This window comes from Bos grunniens, chromosome 1, assembly GCF_055505025.1.
Source record: "Bos grunniens cultivar Pamir isolate PY7600 chromosome 1, Bosgru_T2T1.0, whole genome shotgun sequence".
Taxonomy (NCBI): domain Eukaryota; kingdom Metazoa; phylum Chordata; class Mammalia; order Artiodactyla; family Bovidae; genus Bos; species Bos grunniens.
Window position 1 is genome coordinate 11,089,984 of NC_141165.1, and position 21,649 is coordinate 11,111,632.

The 21,649-nt window shown below is 44.2% G+C and overlaps 1 protein-coding gene across 1 annotated transcript in view; it reads left to right on the top strand.

Annotated features, from left to right (window-relative positions):
• Window positions 1-6,776: 6,776 nt before the first annotated feature.
• LOC147378950 (uncharacterized) overlaps window positions 6,777-21,649 on the top strand; it is a 55,997-nt gene continuing 41,124 nt past the window's right edge. Inside the window, 5 exon segments of the mRNA XM_086316907.1 lie at window positions 6,777-6,780; window positions 6,964-6,997; window positions 8,117-8,314; window positions 8,558-8,932; window positions 19,499-19,725. Coding sequence (XP_086173033.1) covers window positions 6,777-6,780; window positions 6,964-6,997; window positions 8,117-8,314; window positions 8,558-8,932; window positions 19,499-19,725 — 838 coding nt within the window.

Below are 21,649 nucleotides of genomic sequence, written 5' to 3' on the forward strand. Positions count from 1 at the left end.
GCTGGGAGAAATATCAATAACCTCAGATATGCAGATGACACCACCCTTATGGCAGAAAGTGAAGAGGAACTCAAAAGCCTCTTGATGAAAGTGAAAGAGGAGAGTGAAAAAGTTGGCTTAAAGCTCAACATTCAGAAAACTAAGATCATGGCATCTGGTCCCATCACTTCATGGGAAATAGATGGGGAAACAGTGGAAACAGTGTCAGACTTTATTTTGGGGGGCTCCAAAATCACTGAAGATGGTGACTGCAGCCATGAAATTAAAAAACGCTTACTCCTTGGAAGGAAAGTTATGACCAACCTAGATAGAATATTGAAAAGCAGAGACATTACTTTGCCAACAAAGGTTCGTCTAGTCAAGGCTATGGTTTTTCCTGTGGTCATGTATGGATGTGAGAGTTGGACTGTGAAGAAAGCTGAGCACCAAAGAATTGATGCTTTTGAACTGTGGTGTTGGAGAAGACTCTTGAGAGTCCCTTGGAGTGCAAGGAGATCCAACCAGTCCATTCTGAAGGAGATCAGCCCTGGGATTTCTTGGAAGGAATGATGCTAAAGCTGAAACTCCAGTACTTTGGCCACCTCATGCGAAGAGTTGACTCATTGGAAAAGACTCTGATTCTGGGAGGGATTGGGAGCAGGAGGAGAAGGGGATGACAGAGGATGAGATGGCTGGATGGCATCACTGACTCGATGGACGTGAGTCTGAGTGAACTCCGGGAGTTGGTGATGGACAGGGAGGCCTGGTGTGCTTCGATTCATGGGATCGCAAAGAGTCGGACACAACTAAGCGACTGAACTGAACTGAACTCTAAATAGCATAGAAATATCAAGCAACTATAAATACAAAGACAAAAGACGTGAGAGCACTAAGAGAAAAAGTATATGACTCTGTTTGAAATATTAAAGCTCTAAATAAATGTTAAGATCCCTTATACTCAAAGACTCAAAGCTATAATATGTTAGTGATGACAAGTTTTCAGAAATAATATACGAATATTACAGAATCCAAACTATTTTTGAAAAATTATTATTCCAACTATAGAATGACATGCACAATGTCAAGAATAGTCAAAGAAATTTTTAAGAAGAATGTTTAAATAGTTGTTCTAGGAGATATCAAGGAGAAGGCAATGGCACCCCACTCCAGTACTCTTGCCTGGAAAATCCCATGGACAGAGGAGCCTGGTAGGCTGCAGTCCATGGGGTCGCGAAGAGCTGGACACGACTGAGCGACTTCACTTTCACTTTTCACTTTCATGCATTGGAGAAGGAAATGGCAACCTGCTCCAGTGTTCTTGCCTGGAAAATCCCAGGGACGGTGGAGCCTGATGGGCTGCCGTCTATGGCGTCACACAGAGTTGGACACGACTGAAGCGACTTAGCAGCAGGAGCAACAGCAGGAGATATAAAAATAAATCATTATAAAGCTAAATCATTAAATAAAATGATTGTGATCCAGGAGGTCCCTATGAAACATATTAGAATTCCTGGAAATCAATCTACACATTCTCCTCATCCTGATATATGATGGAGGAAGTAAAGTGGAAAAAGAGTCTTTCACAAAAACAATGTTCTTTTCTACAAATGATCTTAGATATTTCTGATACAATGCCATTATTTTATCAGAAAATGCACTGAACATCTATTTTATACAAACAAAGTATTAAATATTTTGGAATTAATATAGAGAATATCTTCAAGAGTTTAGGCCAGATACATTTTTCTCAAATGTTTAAAAAAGAAATACAAATAAAAATATTTTTAAAATTTGACCATTTCACAATTAATATAAAGTGAATGTAATAACCAGTCCTATGGAGGAGGAAAGCCTGGTGTGTAGCAGTCCATGGGGTTGCAAAGAGTCAGGCATGACTTAGCAACTGAACAACAACAGCTATGGAGGAGGAAGATATCTGCCACAACATAACTGCAAATCCTGGTATACAGATGTATTAGGATGAGCAAAACTTATTGGATAAAGATAATAGAATTAAGTATAAACCAAAGGACAAAGGAAAGAGAAACAAAAGGACAACAAATACTCTTCTGAAAATAGATGATGGTGGAGAAGATCATGGAAACAGCAGAAATACTGTAATTAGTAGCAGAAAGAAAAAAGAGTGATATACATTGCAGAAGTAGATAAAAGGAAGAATGAAGGAAATGACTTGAAATATTCATTGGTAGGAAAACTCACTGGATATATGCTTAAAAACTCTAAAACACGAATGCATGAAAGTTGAAGAGAAAATGCCACCAAGAAAAGAGACAAGGAATAAAAATAGAATAGGGGTTAAGACACTTTCTTAAAGTGTAAAGGACAAGAAAAAAATAACAAAAGAAAAAGGGCAAAAAGGTTACCCAATCAATACATGATATTTTGATCTATAATCAAGTATACATGATTATCTTAATTATATAGAAGAGTTTTTTTTTGGGGGGGGGGGATGAACAAAAATTAAAGAAGAGAAATGGAAATGACCAAAGAAGCCCAGGAAGAAATTTTAAGAGAAAAGAAGAATTCAGTAAAAGGGGAATTACTAATAGAATAGAAAACGAAGATAAACAAAAGAAATTTTTAAAGTTGATGTAGTAAAACCACAATGTAATCATAAGAATTTTTTTATAAAACCAATACAAAGAAGAAACTGAAATGGGGGATGTAAGAGATGGGAGCATGAGTTTAGATTTGGAAAGAGGAGAATAGAATGAGTAGGAGAGGTTCTAGAGAAGTCTGAGTATCTCCTTGCAGCCCTGAGACCCCAATCACACCAGCATCCTTACCAAAGCCGATCTCAGTGGCCCGGTGCAGGCAGCTTAACTCGCATGCTCTGCGCTGAAAAGCAATGACAGGCAGCCAGAGTTATGGGGAAGGGGCTGTGTGATTTCATCTCCCACTGGGCACTAACCTATTTGTTATCCAAAGTGGAAATGGCCTCATGTACAGGGACTCAGTTTGGCACGCCCAGGGGAGCCTAAATTGCCCTCTCTGATGCCATGTGTCTCCTGTTAGTTATTAGATTCATCATTTTCAAGTGCACAATTACCTTCTGAGGTAATAAATTCTTCCTGAGTTGGTAATTGTCCCTCAGGGTTCTAGAACAATGCCAGGAAAATAATCATAAATTTAATTCTCTAAGGCTGACAAAAATTATGTCAATATTCAGTGTTACACTGGTCACATGTGTCATCCTTGAGGCTGGAGTGGTGACTGTTCAGAGCTGAATTTCAGGTTTCTAAAAATTCCATATAAGGTGAATGTACTGCTTTATCTGATTCATTGACCAAACTAATTTTTATTTGAATTTGCAGTATAAAACAGTGATATAATTTATGCAGTTTCAAACACATGAAAAATTTACATTTTAAAATGTAAACCTTTTATTTTTAAATAAATGCATTCACAGGAAGTTGTAGAAATAGTCCAGAGAAGTCCCATTAACCCTTCCCAATGTTGCATCTTTCATAATTATAATATAATATAAAATTTTTATATTGATGTGTATGTATAGTCATATCATTTTGTCGCCTGTGTAGATTCGTGTAACCATCATCTCTATCAAGATGCAAAGCTGGGGGTCTGATGGTGAAGACGGGCTTTCAACGCCATGGACCTGTATTCTCTACCTGCTCAGGAAACTAATATCCCACAAGCCGCAGTGTAGCCAAAAAAGAAAATACGAAACTGTTCCATCCATACAAAGTTTTCCTTCATGCTACCTCTTATTCACTACAATTTAGTTTTTTCAAGAACATTATCTAAATGTAATCATATAATTTTGCCACATATGATCTTAGGGGATTTGCTTTTATCACATAGCATTATTCTCTGGATCCATCCAAGCTGTTGCATGTCTCAAGAGCTCAATCCTTCTGCTTCCTAGGGTGAAGTTTGCTCTTCTTTTTCTACACCTTTAAGAAGTAAAGTTGTTTATTGGATTGAGAGAGTTCTTAAAAAAAAAATACTCACATTTACCCTTATAAATTTATGTCTGAGCACTGCTTTGCTGTTTTGCAAAGTTTTGGTGTTCTCTTTTTCATTCTTCTTTAAGTATTTTTTTTTTTCCTTTTGGTAAAACATACCTTGTACAAAATTTCCCACCTTGCTCACTTTATAGTGTACAGTTCAGTGGTATTGAATATATTCATAATGCTATGCTACTATCACAAGCATCCACCTCTTGATGGATGGAACTCTTTTTTATCTTATGAAGAAAACTATACCCATTACAGGCAATGCTGTTGTTTAGTCACTCAGTTGTGTCCGACTCTTTGCAACCCCATAGACTGCAGCAGGCCAGGCTTCCTTGTCCTTCATCATCTCCCCGAGTTTGCTCAAACTCATGTCCATTGAGTCGCTGATGCCATCCAACCATCTCATCCTCTGTTGTCCCCTTCTCCTCCTGCCTTCCATCTTTCTCAGCATCAGGATCTTTTCCAGTGAGTCAGCACTTCACATCATGTGGCCTAAGTGTTAGAGCTTCAGCTTCAGCTTCAGGCCTTTCAAAGAATATTCAGGGTTGATTCCTTTAGGATTGACCAGTTTTATCTTTCTGTTGAAGGGATTGTTAAGAGTCTTCTCCAACACCACAGTTTGAAAGCATCAGGTCTTTGGTGCTCAGCCTTCTTTATGGTCAAACTCTCACATCCATCCATGACTACTGGAAAAACCATAGCTTTGACTATATAGACTATATGCCTCTTTTTAATACATTGTCTAGGTTTGTCATAGCTTTTCTTCGAAGGAGCAAGCATCTTTGAATTTCATGACTGCAGTCACCAACCACAGTGATTTTGGAGCCCAAGAAAATAAAGTGTGTCACAGTTTCCATTGTTTCCTCATTATTTGCCATGAAGTGATGGGATTGGATGCCATCATCTTAGTTTTTTGAATGTTGAGTTTTAGGCCAGCTTTTTCGCTCTCCTCTTTCACCTTCATCAAGAGGCTCTTTAGTTCATCTTCACTTTATGTCATAAGGGCGATGTCATCTGCATAACTGAGGTTATTGATATTTCTCCCTCCAATCTTGATTCCAGCTTGTGCTTCATTAAACCTGGCATTTAGCATGACGTACTCTATATAATTTACATAAGCAGGGTGACAATACACAGCCTTGACGTACTCCTTTCCCAGTTTGGAAGCAGTCTGTTGTTCCATGCCCAGTTCTAACTGTTGCATCTTGACCTGCATACAGGTTTCTCAGGAGGCAGGTAACGTGGTCTGGCATTCCCATCTCTTTAAGAATTTTCCAGTTTGTTGTGATCCACATAGTCAGTGGCTTTGGGGTAGTTAATGAAGTAGAAGTAGATGTTTTTCCGGAACTGTCTTGCTTTTCTATGAACCAACAGATGTTGGCAATTTGATCTCTGGTTCCTCTGCCTTTTCTAAATCCAGCTTGTATATCTGGAAGTTCTCAGTTCACGTTCTGTTGAAGCCGGACTTGGAGGCTTTTGACATTACTTTGCTAGCATGTGAAATGAGTGCAACTGTGCAGATGTTCAAGCTGGATTTAGAAAAGGCAGACGAACCAGAGATCAACTGATAACCCTTTCTTTGGGATTGGAATGAAAACTGACCTTTTCCAGTCCTGTGGCCACTGCTGAGTTTTCCAAATTTGCTGGCATATTGAGTGCAGCACTTTAACAGCATCCTCTTTTAGGATTTGAAATAGCTCAACTGGAATTCCATCACCTCCACTAGCTTTGTTTGTAGTGATGCTTCCTAAGACCCACTTGACTTCACATTCCAGGATGTCTGGCTCTAGGTGAGTGATCACACCATCATGGTATGTGGGTCATTAAGACCTTTTTTTGTGTGATCCTTCTGTGTATTCTTGCCACCTCTTCTTACTAGCTTCTATTTCTATAAAGTCCATATAATTTCTGTCCTTTATTGTAACCATCTTTGCATGAAATATTCCCTTAGTATCTCTAATTCTCTTCAAGATATCTCTAGTCTTTCCCATTCTACTATTGTTTTCCTCTATTTCTTTGCATTTTTCTCTTAAGAAGGCGCTCTTATCTCTCCTTCAGTGACATGCCTACTTTAGTCCACTGGCCATTCCCAGTCGGATGCGGAGTTCTGCTACAGGCCCAAACCCTATACCTACTACTGAGGAAAGTAAAGACTGTAACAGGTCTCCAAGCACTGTCCAAAGGAAGGGTTGTGTTTGTTGTTGTTGTTGTTGTTGTTGTTTTGTAAATGTGCTTCCCAGGTTGCTCAGTGGTAAAGAATCCACCTACCAATGCAGGAGACATAGGAGATGTGGGTTTGACTCCTGGGTCAGAAAGATCCCCTGGAGAAGGAAATGGCAACCCATTCCAGTATTCTTGCCTGGAAAATTCCAAGGACAGAGAAGCCTGGAGGGCTACAGTCCATGGGGCTGCAAGGAGTTGGCCACAACTGAGTGATTTAACAGCGTTCAGAGCAGTTAAGTAAATTACAAAGGTTGTACAACAAGAAAGTGGTTATATGTCATTCTTTTCATGTATGAGTTTGCTAATATTTTGTTGAGATTTTTGTTCCATGTTCATGAAAGATACTGCCTGCAATTTTCTTTTCTTGCTGTGTCCTTGTCTGGTTGGGTATCAGGGTAGTGCTGGGCCCCAAAATGCTTTGGGAAGCATTCCCTCCTTTATTTTCTAAAAATGATCAGCCATGCCAGTGCAACTTTCAGCCCCTGAAATAGTGAGCACTTTGAGGGGGAAGCAGCAGGAATCGAGATTTGGATTCCTTGATTATTTGGGTCCCACAATTGCAACAAAGAAGCCAGAATGGGTAAATAACGGAGTTCACATGGTTCTGATGGTTGGTGCTGGTTGGTGTAGGAGGGAAGTCAGCCATGCATGGACACAGAGTCAAGAAGTTTCCCCAGGCCTCCAGACTGGACACTGTGTCCTTTTTGTATGGAAAGGAGCCAGGTAGTAAAAGTCCTACACATTCTGTCTTTGTCTCCTTCAGATGATCCTCTCTCTACTCTTCAGTTCTGTTACAGGTAGGTTCTGCCTCCCTCCCATCTGGGTCAGCTTCTCACCAAGATATCCAGACTGGATTGCAGAAATAAAAAACGTTAATTCTTCCAGAGAAAGTGAAAAATGGGAACAATCCCAACTCAACATAAGACTGGCATAACGTTGATATAAAAATTTACAAAGACATTTATGGAAAGGGAAATAAATATTGAAGGTCAAGACTGTAATTCGTAAACAAAACATTAAAAAATTAAATTTAACGGATAGTACGTGGCAATTAAATGGATTTATTCCCAAAAAGCAAATTGATTCAATGTTCAAAAATCAACTTAAGCAATTAACCGTATCAATGGCACAAACAAACAAGTCATAGCATTTCAATGCAAAAATATCACTGTAGGGACTTCCCTGGAGGTCCAGTGGTTAAGACTTCACCTTGCAGTGCAGAGAGTGGGGGTTCGATCCCTGGTCATGGCAACTAAGATCCCACGTGCATCCGGGCCAAAAACCAAAACAATATAGAAACAGTGTAGTAACAAATTCAATAAAAACTTTAAAAATGGTCCACATCAAAAAAAAAAACTTAAAAAAAAAAAGAAATATCACTGTAAAAACTACACAGGTATTTATGATAAAAAAAATTTGAGAAACTATGAATAGAAGGAAATGTGCTTAATCTGATAGTGCATCTACATCACACTTACACCAACCATCACAGCTGCTGGTGAAATCTTTTAAATTCTTTCTCCTTGAGATTGAGAACAAGATACAGATACCTGGAATTATCTTTTTCCTTTTTTTTTCTGTTTACAGAGTAAACAGAAAACGATACATATTCACTACAGTCTACCCCTGGTTCCAGAGCAGGCATACATGTGTGCTTTCTCTCGCCCACACACACACACGCCCCACACGCTGGGGTAATCGTATCTCACTCGTCACCGGTGGGTGTGGACGATCACAAGGCATTTCCAGTATTTATACAATATTTCGCTCCGAAAAACACCCAAAGAGCCTCACACACATAGACGCATCCAGCAGAATTAAGTAAAAAGGCTCCTGGGCACAGACTTACGCACCCACCGGGCCTTCGCTTCCCGGAGCTGCGCGTCTGCCTCCTTGGTCCGATCTGGACTCTCCAGGCGGCTGGACTACTGGTTGCAGGGCGCGTCGGTGGGCAGGGCCGGGGGATCTTGTCAGCGCTTCCCTCCGCCCCACTCCATCGCCAACACCTCACCGAGTTCCCAGGGCACCTGTCCCGCGTTTGCGCCTTGGCGACCTGCTGCCCGTAGAGCGCAGTTGCTGGACGCGACACTGCGGGAAAAGGGAGTCAGTCTGGGGTCTGGATTCTTATTCATCCAAGGACACGCGTGGGGAGGGGCTGCGCGCGGGGACAAGGACTTCTCCCGACTCCTTCCGGGGATGTCTTCGTCCATAGACGCGCGGTTTCCAAATTATCCTGGTGTCCAAGTGAGTTAGTTGCTACCTGCGACAGTGGCGCACACCTTCGTATGAGAAAGCCTGGACAGAGAGCCCCCGGGGGAGCCCGCCACTTCTGCGCCTGCTTCCTCATCTCTCGCTAGAGACCAACCCTTGCAAGCCCGGCGGACGCCCCTCGGTCTCATGCACCAGGGAGGGACCCTGGAGAGCCTTCCAGTCGCCCGCAGCAACGCGCTCTCCCGCCCTGGGACTGGCGAGTGCAGATCCTTCCAAGGTGTACGCGGGTTCGGTACGCGTGTCCTGCGCCGTCACAGTCTGAAGGGGCGCGCCCAGACCTCCGCCCTGGCGACCCCCAGGAGTAACCAGCCGGAGCAGACAGGCTCCGGGGGGCCGACTAGCTTCCAGGCGCTGGGCGGCATCCCCGCCCCGCGCCCCTTTGTGAGGCCGCCTGCGGGCCCCATGCTGTCCACCGGGGGCCAGTACGCCGTGAAGAAGAGGAAAAAAGCCGTGCCCAAGAGGTCTGTGCGTGGCAAGGTGGGGGGTGGGAGGGCAGCGAAGACCCGGAAACCTGGTTGGGGTTGCGGAGGGGGTCTTAGTCCTCCCGCGGCCCTCAACCCGGCTCTCTGCGGGTCTCCCGGGGGTTCGATCGCCGACTTTATCGACTCGGGAAGAATAGATTTCGTTTGAGTCCCCTCCTCACCCCTGACACCCCTGCTGGGTTCTTGACAAATTGAAAGCCGAATTCGGCCTGGGGTCGGGCTGGTGACGCTAGTTCCTGGGAATCACCGGGTTTCGGGGTTAGTGACCTGTGCCTCTGGGGCCCGCGCCCGGGACTAAGGCTGGTTTTTCCGAGCGCGCACACGTGCGGTAGGGGTTCCGGATCACAGTGCGGCTGGAAGGGACAGGTCTGCAGGTATGGGAGACCCTACCCCTTTACAGACTAGATGCCGAGGCCTGCTGGGAGAGGACCCCTATGGGGTGAGGACCCCTGCGGGTGTGTGTCTGGCTCGAACTGACCCGGAGGGGTCCCCTCCAGGCCCTGTGGGGGTGGCGGGAGGATGCTGCTGAGGACAGTGGATCGAAAGTCTAGTGGAGGAGAGGCTCCTTGGGCAGAGTCCCTGGCCAGAACTCCGAGGGTCTTTGGGCGGCCCCTGAGGCTGCAAGGAGCCGCGCGGTCTTCCGAGCGCCTCCCAGGCCCTGGAGACTCGCGCTTCTCAGGGGGCGCAGTGTTCTTAGCGCCACAGGCGCGTCCATGTCTGAGAAATTTCTAGTTACATTTATTTTTTAAATACAAAAAATGCCTTGAGACAAGCAAGATACAAAAGAGAAATTGTTCCATGATTCCATTCATATCGTGTCGATCTACCCAAAGCAGCCGGGAAGCGGGGCCGGAGGAGCGACTGATAGAAGGTTTGGGAGATGAAAAAGTCCTGGAACTAGACAGTGGTACTGGGGACCCAATATCGCGCGTGTACTTAACGCCACCGAATGGCACGCTTTAAAATTACTAATATGGCAGCATTTTTGTTATGTGTATTTTACCACATACACACAAAAATAGCTACCGCGCAGCTTTTCCGACGGAGTGCCAGTATCCCAGAACGAAGCCTGTCAGACGTTCTCTCTCCAGGTCAGCGAACCTGTAATCACTGGTTAATCGGAAAAGGCGCTTAAAATGGCAGGGATGAGAGTCTTTTGAGTAACTTACACAATTTATTTTAAGTGAACGCACCAACATATATGAACTTGCCAATCTCGTGACGCTGGTCCATTTTACTGCACAAATCGTTCCCATAATGTACTGTCTGTCTACAGTTTAAAGAGCTTGCATCACAATCCAGATATGAAACAGTTTTCTCCCATGTTTCACAGAAATGCTTAATCCAACAGCAGCTGTTTTCTTCAACCAGGCTTCCTTGACTCTTTCTAAAGTACCCAGCATTGTTTTCTTAGAAACTATACTCTTGTTTCCTTAATAATTATAAACAAGAGCTGACATGAGATGGTCTGAGGACTTTGAACAATGATTCTCCGTTAGCACACAGCTCATTGTCTGCCATGCAAGAGTCATTTACTGGAGTAACGTCCTTCTTGTTTGCAAAACCTTACGCTCTTGCTTTCAGAATTATTTCAAATGTATTACTGCACTGGATCCTCAGGCTGGGTGGTAAGAAGGCTGCACCCTTACCTGCCACCTCACTTGGACCCAGCCCATCTCTGAAGTTTCTTGAAGAGTCTGGGATCCTACCTACAGACCAGGGCAGACCTTGTGGGACAGGTCACCTGGAGAGCAGACTCCACTTTGGGAGGTAGAGGGCTGAGTACTGAATCCCCTCTCCACCCCCTTGGCTGGCTGGTCTTCCCCAGAAACTGGGTCACAGCTGATGGTAGCATTCATGCTGCAGCCGCTCTCTCCAGTGGAGCCGGGATGCAGAGCCTGCACCTGCTTTGTGCGGCTTGCTAACAGCGTTGGTCTGTGTGTTCTCTCACTGTATTGTATGCAAAAGCGCATGGTTTAAGTTCACATTGGAAAGAATTAGGACCTTGGACTTAAAGTCAATTTCCTTGTTAAAAGAATAAGAGCCCTTGGGAGGTGTGCAGAGCAGAATGCAGCTGCCAACACCTGGTGCAATACTGTGTTCAGGATGCTGGTTCAGTGGGTAAAGAATCCGCCTGCAATGCGAGGAGCTGCAGGAGACAAGGGTTTGATCCTGGATGGGGAAAATCCCCTGGAGGAGGAAGTGGCAACCCACTCCAGTATTCTTGCCGGGATAATTCCAAGGACAGAGGAGCCTGGAGGGCTGCAGTCCATGGGGTCTCAGAGTCGGACACGGCTGAGCGCACATGACTCAGAATGCTCCAGAGACTCTGTGGCACCATTTGTCAGTCTGGAAGTGCTGCTGACAGCGTCGAGAACTCCTCCTCCATCTGCCCTTTAAATCTATGAGATGACCCTGGGTCTGAGCTTGGAGAGCCCCTCGCCCAGAGACACGTGCCCTGCCTTGATTTTAATGCAAGTCATCCATTCAGTTTGGGGACAGGCTTCTCCAGTGATGCAGGGTGTGTGTGTGTGTGTGTGTGTGTGTGTGTTTGAACATAAACCTCAGTTTAAAGCCTTATATCTGTGTGCAGTTGAATCCAGGTGCTCTGCACACACAAACTTCCATACAAGGATTCACTGCTACAAGAGAACCAGGCTCTCCTGACTGGTTTCCAAGTGGCCTGAGCTGGGGCTTGTGAGTGGCACTGTTGCAGCCATTCACTCATCCACCAGATATTTTCACTAACTGTGCTATTTGCTCTAAGTTTTTTGCAAGTACCCTTTGTAGGCTGTGGGGGGGGGGGTTCCCCTCAATTCCAACTGTGTTAAAACTTTTGTGTTACTAAAGGATTTCACACTTTATCAAATACTTTCCTTCATCTCTTGAGATAATTATACTTTAACTTTTTAATGTAATGAACTACCTTAATGATTTTCTGATGTTGAACCAAATGGCATCGAGATAAGCTCAACCTGGTCACAAGGCATTGTTTTTTCATACTTCGGTGCGTTTGGTTTGTTATTTCTTATTCATTCATTTATTTTTGGCTGTGCTGGGCCTTCGTTGCTGCACAAGGGCTTTCTCCAGCTACTGCAAGCAGGGACTGATCTCCAGTTGCCACGTGCGGGCTCCTTACTACAGTGACTTCTCTTGCTGCAGAGCACAGGCTTCACAGATTTGGTGCACAGGCTTAGTTGCTCTGTGGCATGCGGAATCTTCTTGGATCAGGGATCAAAGCCACATCCTCTGCATTGGCAGGCGGATTCTTAATCACTGCACCACTGTGCAAGTCCTGGTTTGTTACTTTTAAACTTATGATTCAACATGTCTGCTTGTGAGTGAGATTTGCCTGTACTTTTTGTTTTTTGAACTACTCTTGTTAAATTTAGAAATGAAGGTTATGCTAGTCTCATAAAAACCATTTAGGGATAGCTGCCCTTTTCAATTCTGTGTTTGTGTAAATTTGGACCTTTATTCCTTAGGTAGTCATGATGACTTAGACAGTAAAGAGTCTGCCTGCAAAGCAGGAGACCTGGGTTTGATCCCTGGGTTGAGAAGATCCCCTGGAGAAGGGAATGGCAACCCATTCCAGTACTCTTGCCTGGAAAATCCCATGGACCGAGGAGCCTGATAGGCTTCAGTCCATGGGGTGGGAAAGAATCGGACATGACTACACAACTAACACACACATGCATTCCTTAAGTAGTTGATAGAAATCACCTTTGAGACATCTAAACCTAGGAATTCCTTGTGGGTAAACATTTTAAAATGTTTTCCTATTTATCATTTTTATTGATGTGATTTACCTACAGAGAAATGGTCAGATCTGAGTTAACCATTCAGTCAGCTTAATGAAAAGATATCAAAACATAGAACATTTCCTTAACCCCAGAAAGTTCTTCCAGCTCCTCAGAGCAAACTTTGATCTGGCTCTTACCACAAGGGGTTAGGTTTTTCCCAATCTAGAATTTCCTAGAAGTAGAAACATACAGTGTGTACTTTTTTGAGTCTGATTTCTTTTACAATTAAATTCATCCATGTTACTACAAGTATGAGTGGTTTGTTCCTGTCCATGGTCAATTATTTTATTTTATTAATGTCTGAGTTTTAAAATCCTTTTTTTTTATAGTTGGACATCTGGACTGACTCCAGCTTGGGGCCGTTATGTACAAACTGCTATGAAGATTCTTGTATAAGGCTTTTAGTGAACATATATTTTTCTTTCATTCAAATAAGTACCCAAGAGTATAATTGTTAGATAATATTTAACATTTTAAGAAACTGTGAAATAGTTTTCCAATGAATGAGAATTCCAGTTGATTTAGGGAGTGGCCAAGATGGCAGAGTAGGAAGACCCTAAGCTCACCTTCTCCAACAGGAACACCAAAGTTACAACTGTTTACAAAGCAGCTATTGATGAGAAAGACCTGAAGGCTAGGAGAAAAGATCTTCTACAACTAAAGATATAAAAAAGAAACCACAACAAGATGTGAGGAGGCAGAGTCGGGGATTGGTCAAGTTCAATATCCCAGGTAGGCAACTCACCTATGGGAGGATAATTACAGTTGCAAGAGGTTCTCCCTAAGGAGTGAGGAGTCCTGGGGCTCCTGCACTGGGCAGACAAGCCTCCAGAAGTTTGGCTTTGAAGGCCAGCAGGGTTTACTTTCAGGAGAGCCAGAGGGCTATAGAAAATAGAGACCCCAATCAAGCTACCAACAGTATTCTTCACAGAGCTAGAACAAATAATTTCACAATTTGTATGGAAATACAAAAAACCTCGAATAGCCAAAGCGATCTTGAGAAAGAAGAATGGAACTGGAGGAATCAACCTACCTGACTTCAGGCTCTACTACAAAGCCACAGTTATCAAGACAGTATGGTACTGGCACAAAGACAGAAATATTGATCAATGGAATAAAATAGAAAGCCCAGAGATAAATCCACGCACATATGGACACCTTATCTTTGACAAAGGAGGCAAGAATATACAATGGATTAAAGACAATCTCTTTAACAAGTGGTGCTGGGAAATCTGGTCAACCACTTGTAAAAGAATGAAACTAGACCACTTTCTAACACCATACACAAAAATAAACTCAAAATGGATTAAAGATCTAAACGTAAGACCAGAAACTATAAAACTCCTAGAGGAGAACATAGGCAAAACACTCTCCGACATACATCACAGCAGGATCCTCTATGACCCACCTCCCAGAATATTGGAAATAAAAGCAAAAATAAACAAATGGGACCTAATTAACCTTAAAAGCTTCTGCACATCAAAGGAAACTATTAGCAAGGTGAAAAGACAGCCTTCAGAATGGGAGAAAATAATAGCAAATGAAGCAACCGACAAACAACTAATCTCAAAAATATACAACCAACTCCTACAGCTCAATTCCAGAAAAATAAACGACCCAATCAAAAAATGGGCCAAAGAACTAAATAGACATTTCTCCAAAGAAGACATACAGATGGCTAACAAACACATGAAAAGATGCTCAACATCACTCATTATCAGAGAAATGCAAATCAAAACCACTATGAGGTACCATTTCACACCAGTCAGAATGGCTGCGATCCAAAAGTCTACAAATAATAAATGCTGGAGAGGGTGTGGAGAAAAGGGAACCCTCTTACACTGTTGGTGGGAATGCAAACTAGTACAGCCACTATGGAGAACAGTGTGGAGATTCCTTAAAAAACTGGAAATAGAACTGCCTTATGATCCAGCAATCCCACTGCTGGGCATACACACTGAGGAAACCAGAAGGGAAAGAGACACGTGTACCCCAATGTTCATTGCAGCACTGTTTATAATAGCCAGGACATGGAAGCAACCTAGATGTCCATCAGCAGATGAATGGATAAGAAAGCAGTGGTACATATACACAATGGAGTATTACTCAGCCATTAAAAAGAATACATTTGAATCAGTTCTAATGAGGTGGATGAAACTGGAGCCTATTATACAGAGTGTAGTAAGCCAGAAGGAAAAACATAAATACAGTATACTAATGCATATATATGGAATTTAGAAAGATGGTAACAATAACCCAGTGTACGAGACAGCAAAAGAGACACTGATGTATAGAACAGTCTTATGGACTCTGTGGAAGAGGGAGAGGGTGGGAAGATTTGGGAGAATGGCATTGAAACATGTAAAATATCATGTAAGAAACGAGTTGCCAGTCCAGGTTCGATGCACGATACTGGATGCTTGGGGCTAGTGCACTGGGACAGCCCAGAGGGATGGTATGGGGAGGGAGGAGGGTTCAGGATGGGGAACACATGTATACCTGTGGCGGATTCATTTTGATATTTGGCAAAACTAATACAATTATGTAAAGTTTAAAAATAAAATAAAATCAGAAAAAAAAAAAAGAAGAAAATAGAGACCCCACTCTCAAAGGGTGTACAGAAAGTCTTGTGCATTCCAGGACCCTGGACAGAAGCAGTCATTTGAAAGGACACTGGGTCAGACCCACCTCCTGATCTTAGAGAGTCTCCTGGAGAGACAGGAAGCAACTGCAGCTCACCCTGGGGACACAGACAGGGGGAGAGCCATTTGTGGGAGTTTGCTCTACCACTGGTACTGACAAGTACGGTTGTACTTGTCTTCAGTTCAGTTCAGTTCACTCGCTCAGTCGTGTCCGACTCTTTGTGACCCCATGAATTGCAGCATGCCAGGCCTCCCTGTCTATCACCAACTCCCAGAATTAACTCAAACTCATGTCCATCAAGTCAGTGATGCCATCCAGCCATCTCATCCTCTGTCGTCCCCTTCTCCTTCTGCCCCCAATCCCTCCCAGCATCAGAGTCTTTTCCAATGAGTCAACTCTTCACATGAGGTGGCCAAAGTACTGGAGTTTCAGCTTTAGCATCAGTCCTTCCAAAGAACACCCAGGACTGATCTCCTGTAGGACAGACTGGTTGGATCTCCTTGCAGTCCAAGGGACTCTCAAGAGTCTTCTCCAACACCACAGTTCAAAAGCATCAGTTCTTCGGCACTCAGCTTTCTTCACAGTCCAACTCTCACATCCATACATGACCACTGGAAAAACCATAGCCTTGACTAGACAGACCTTTGTTGGCAAAGTAATGTCTCTGCTTTTCAATATTCTATCTAGGTTGGTCATAACTTTCCTTTCAAGGAGAAAGCGTCTTTTAATTTCACTGCTGCAATCACCATCTGCAGTGATTTTGGAGCCCAAAAAAATAAAGTCTGACACTGTTTCCACTGTTTACCCATTTATTTGCCATGAAGTGATGGGACCAGATGCCATGATCTTAGTTTTCTGAATGTTGAGCTTTAAGCCAACTTCTTCACTCTCCACTTTCACTTTCATCAAGAGGCTCTTTAGTTCTTCTTCACTTTCTGCCATAAGGGTGGTGTCATCTGCATATCTGAGGTTATTGATATTTCTCCCAGCAATCTTGATTCCAGCTTGTGCTTCTTCCAGCCCAGCGTTTCTCATGATGTACTCTGCATAAAAGTTAAATAAACAGGCTGTCTTACTGTACTTGTACTCCTTCTAGCTTATTAGTGCTAGGAGCAGTCCCATACACCAGCGTGTTGGAACCAGTCCTGGGAGCCTCAGGATAAGCCTGCTGCATAGGACACAGCCCACCCACCAGCAGACTAACTTCAACGGTGGGGCACCTTGGACCCTCAACCAGCCGCCCTAGGATCTGGACACACCCACCAGAGTACCAACACCATCTTTGGGAAACTCCAGACCCCAAAGCCAGCTGTGTCAGGAACCAGCCCAGCCCACCAGCAGGTGGACACTAGATCCAGGAGTCTCAGAATCTAACTCCACATGCCAGTGGGCCAGCAGCAGCTCCAGGGCCCCCAGAGTCTCTGCAGCCAACAGCCTCATGACCCAGGCCCACCCCCAGGGGCCAGCAGCCTCGACACAAAGCAGGGCTTGTCAACCAGATGGGGGACCAGCTAAGTCTCCCAGGCCTCCCACATAGCCCACCACAACGGAAGGACCCATGCAGCCCATCTCGGGTATCCCTGGGCCAGAGGGGAGTGCACCACTGGGACACATAGAGCATCTCCCACAAAAGGCCACTTATTCAAGGTCAGCAAACATAACCAACTTATGAAATACACAAAATTGAAAACATGAGGTGACCGAGGAATCTATTCGAAATGAAAGAACTCAGCCTTGTAAGCTTGTCACAGGAGCTAGAAACACAGGTCATCTGTATTTTACTCTGAGCTTTGGACAATGGAAGTTCAGTGGAAGTGAAATGGAGATGAAAAATCTACCTGTTGAAGAGTTCAAGGTATTGATCAAAGATGGTCAAAGAACTGGGGAGAAAAATAAAAGAGAAGTTAAGAGTTTTAACAAAGGATTAGAAAATATAAAGAAGAAAGAGAGATGAAGAATACAGTAACTGAAATAAAAAATACACTAGAAGTAATCAACAGTAGATTATATGATACAGGGGACAGATCAATGAACTGGAAGACAGAGTAGTAGAAATCACTGAAGCTGAACAGAAAAAAAGAAGAAAAGATTAAAAGAAGTGAGGACAATTTAAGAGACTTCTGGAACAACATCAAGGGTACTAACGTTCACATTATAGGGGTCCTGAAAGGAGAAAAGAGAGAGTAAAGGGCAGAGAACACATGTGAAAGCATAATAGCTGAAAACTTCCCTAATCTGCGAAAAGAGAGAAATATTCAAGTTCAGGAGGCTCAGAGAGTCCCAAACAAGATCAACCCAAACAAGACCATGCCAAGATATCCTGTACTTAAAAAGGCAAAAGTTAAGTATAGGGACTATTAAAAGCAGCAGAGAAAAGCAACAAGTAACATACAAGGAACTGTCATGAGGTTATTAGTTGACTTTTTCAGCAGAAACCCTGCAGACCAGAAGGGAGTGGCACAATATAGCTAAAATCATGAAAGGGAAAGATCTATATTCAATACTCTATGTGGCAAGGCTCTCATTTGGATTGGATGGAGAGATCAAAAGTTTACAGACTAGCAGAAACTAAGAGCTCTGCACCATCAAACCAGTTTTGTAAGAAATGTGAAAGGGGCTTCTCCAAGCAGAACAGCAAAGGACGCAACAAGAAATATGAAAGTTACAAAAGAAAAATCCTTTTGGTAAAGGTAAATATACAGTCATGGTAGCAAATCAACCAGATACAAGGCTAGTAGAAAGGTTAAGATTCAATGTGGTAAAGCCATCTCTGTCCGCCATGCTTTGGTAATTGTCCTCTTTCCTTTCTTCCTCCAGAGTTAATACCGTTAGCACTTCATGTCTTTTTGTGCCTTATCAGCTGTACTTTATTTTTCAGCGGTTGCCATAAGGTTGAAATGTAAATCTTATTACTAAATACCTCCATGGGTGTTGTACATACCTCCCTCAGTAACCTGATGTTTCCTGTCCCAGTCTTTGCGCTGTTGTTTTGATACGTTTCACTTCTACCCCACAGGCAACACTACTAATTTTTCTTTGAGCAGTCAAGTATCTTTCAAATGAAATTTGCCTAGTTCTTAACCTCATTTTTATCAGCAACAACATTGTTCATTCTTTCACGTAGATCCACATTTTTGTCTAGTAACATTTTCCTCCAGCTTAAGCTATTCTTTAGTACTTATTATAGCTCAGATATTCTGTAGATACATTCTTTACAGTTTTGTTTGTCTGCGAATGTCTTTACTTTGCTCTCTCTCTTGAAGGACCTTCTCCAGATTGGGATTCTGGGTTGTCTCCTGCTCCCAGGGTGTTGCCTTCTGGAGCACGTGCTTCCTGGTGATAAGCCCGCATCCATTCTCTTTATTCATCTGTGTGTAATCTTTTTCCACTGGCTGCTTTTAGAGCTTTCTCTCCATCACTGGTTTTCAGAAATTTGATTATATTTTGATCTGGGGCGTATGTGTGCAAAGAAAGTCTACAGATTGATAGATACAGATACAGACTATATGGTTGTGCATGTGGCTCAATTATTAATAAGGTATAATTTCCATCTTCTCTGTGTTGATTGCAATATAGAGATTTCCTAACTTAATATGAATGCAAATGTGTCAGGCCATGGGAAATGAGGAGGGACAAATAATCAAAGCATCAGGCCTGGTGCTCTGAGGGCCACCAGGTCTAACCTGCATGTACCATGTGAGACAGCCCCGTCTGTGACCAAGGTCCGCAGCCAGGAGGGCAGTGGGCAGAGCTGCAACAGGGCTTTATAGACCAACAGAAGCTAAAACTAGAGACAGGGCTCCTGCCTCAGAAACTCCAGGGATTTTAGAATTCCAGGAGTCTCGTGAGTAATGCAGAAGTGAAATTGCAAAGGGAACAGATAAACTGGGAGATATACATACAACTGTACATAAAGAAGATAACTTTATACACAAGAAACTCTACTCAACACTCTAATGACCTAATAGAATCTAAAAAAGAGTGGATATATATACATTTGTAACTGATTCATTTTGCTGTACATTTGAAACTAACACAACATTGTCAATCAACTACACTCCAATAAAAATTGTTTGCTTGTTTTTTAAATAAATTGCAGAGGAGGATGGGACGATGACCACTTTTCTCTTTCTGCAAGTCCTAGGCCACAACCTCCAGAGGGTGCTAAGTCCAACCCTTCTAAACGACACCGGGACCGCCTCAATCAAGAGCTGGGCAAACTCAGCAGCTTGCTGCCCTTCCCCGAAGATGTGCGAGCCCGACTTGACAAGCTCTCCGTCCTCAGGCTGATCGTGGGCTACCTGAAGGTGAAGAGCTACTTCACAGGTAGGTGGCAGCTGTGATTCCAAGACAAGACGTGAGTGGAGGCCATGGACACCAGCGCTTGGGGTTAGCTTTCTGTACGGGCAAAAGCTACGTCATTGCTTTTGAATCTCAGGCAGAGGTGGGAGGTACCATGCCCAACACAGGTGTGATGGGTGAACCAGAACACAGATGTGTCAGTGCCCAACCTGACGTGCAAATCCCAGGCTCCACGTCATCTCTCAGGCTGCCCACAGAAGAGGCACGCAGGGTCCCTGCCTAGCTGTCTTCTGCACAGCAGCCTGAGTGTACACCCGTCTTCTTTCCTTCCTTTGCTTTGTCATTTCTTGTGAGAATCCAAGTGTTCCATCACCTTGCAGAACTTTGGCTCAGAAAGAAGGGCTCATTCTTCTGAAAGCAGGATATTTTTTTTCTTGTCTTCTGGGAAACTTCCTCTTCTAAACTTCTCTATCATGTGGTGGGCACAGTGTCCTGCTCCTCGACCCACTGCCCATTCACTTCTATGTGCTGTTGCTGAATGACGAGGTGGTCTTAACCCCTTCCTGCAAATGAAACTTGTGTTCCAGGGACTGGGTGACGTGGGTGAGCACAGATGAGGTTGTTGTTCCCGTGTGCTCTGGAGGAGAGCGTGTGCCCTTCCAACTCTGAGAGCCAAGTTCTGGGAGAATGAACAGAAGAGTCTTGGACAGGATGCTGTGTTATAAGTTGTTACAACTGCTCAAAAGAGATATTCAAAAATTGATTAGATCTAGTTGACTCTGATAATTCACTGAGAATTAGGAAACTTTACCCAAAATGCAGTGGTAACTGTTTCTGTATAGTTGCTAAGTTGTGTCTGACTCTTTGCAACCCCATGGACTATAGCCTGCCAGGCTCCCCAGTCCATGGGATTCTCCAGGCAAGAATACTGGAGTGGGTTGCCATTTCCTCCTCCAGGGAGTAAGTGTTTAATGCTGTACAATAATGCTGTGGAATGTCCACAGCATGGTCACACACCTTTGAGGTGGTGGCCACGGGCTGGGGCAGGGCTGCAGGTGCTCCTAAGGAGGTACCGGGTCTCACTTTGGTGCTGACAGTGTTTGGGAACTAGATAGGGGTGGTGGCTGCACAGTGTTTTCAATGTGCTAAATGCCACTGAACTGCTAGTTTAAGTTGGCTCATTTCATGTCACGTGAATTCCAAAAGGGCTGGAATTCTTTGTAGGGAGGGAGGCAGAGGGCCCAGCCCTCTCAGAACATGAAGGCCCTGAATGTCTTGCCTTCTGCTCACCTCTCTCCATCCCCAGGCTGTACTGCCAGGGCCTGTCCACCTCCAGACATCCCCAGGGGGCGCCAAGGAGCATGGGAGATTGTCCTCACCCACTCAGCTGTGCTGGCAGGCTGCCAACAGCGGCAGACCCAACCTCTGCCCTGGGTCTGACCTCCCCATGAGTCAGCCTGAAGGAAAATGTGCCTGTGTGTCCTTGATCTGCCCTGGAGAGCTGCTTTCTTCACAGGGTCACATGTTGTTTTCACATGAGACACCGTGGTCCTTACCCCAGACCAAATCTGGTCTGCTCAGAGCTCTGTGTCCAAGTCCTGGCTCTCCCACTAACTGCACATTCTTCCTCTGGGTCCCTCATCCGAATGGTGAGGGGACAGCCGTTTCCCATCCAGGCAGGAGTGGAGCCTCTGGGAGAGACGTGTGTCACCTCAGGAGCCAGCTTGGGAAAACAGTGCTCAGTCCTGCTGGGCCCTCAAGAGGGCGGGAGGGCTGAGCCCAGGATCCACACCTACCGGGGCTCCTCCGAGGACATGTCGCTGTCCACTGGGTCCTGGCCCATCCCGGCCATGCAGTCCACTTGGCTGCCACTCTAATGGCCTAGCAGCCTCCTGCCATGGCCTGAGACTGGGGGCTAGAACCATCTTTCCCATTCTGAATAATGTAA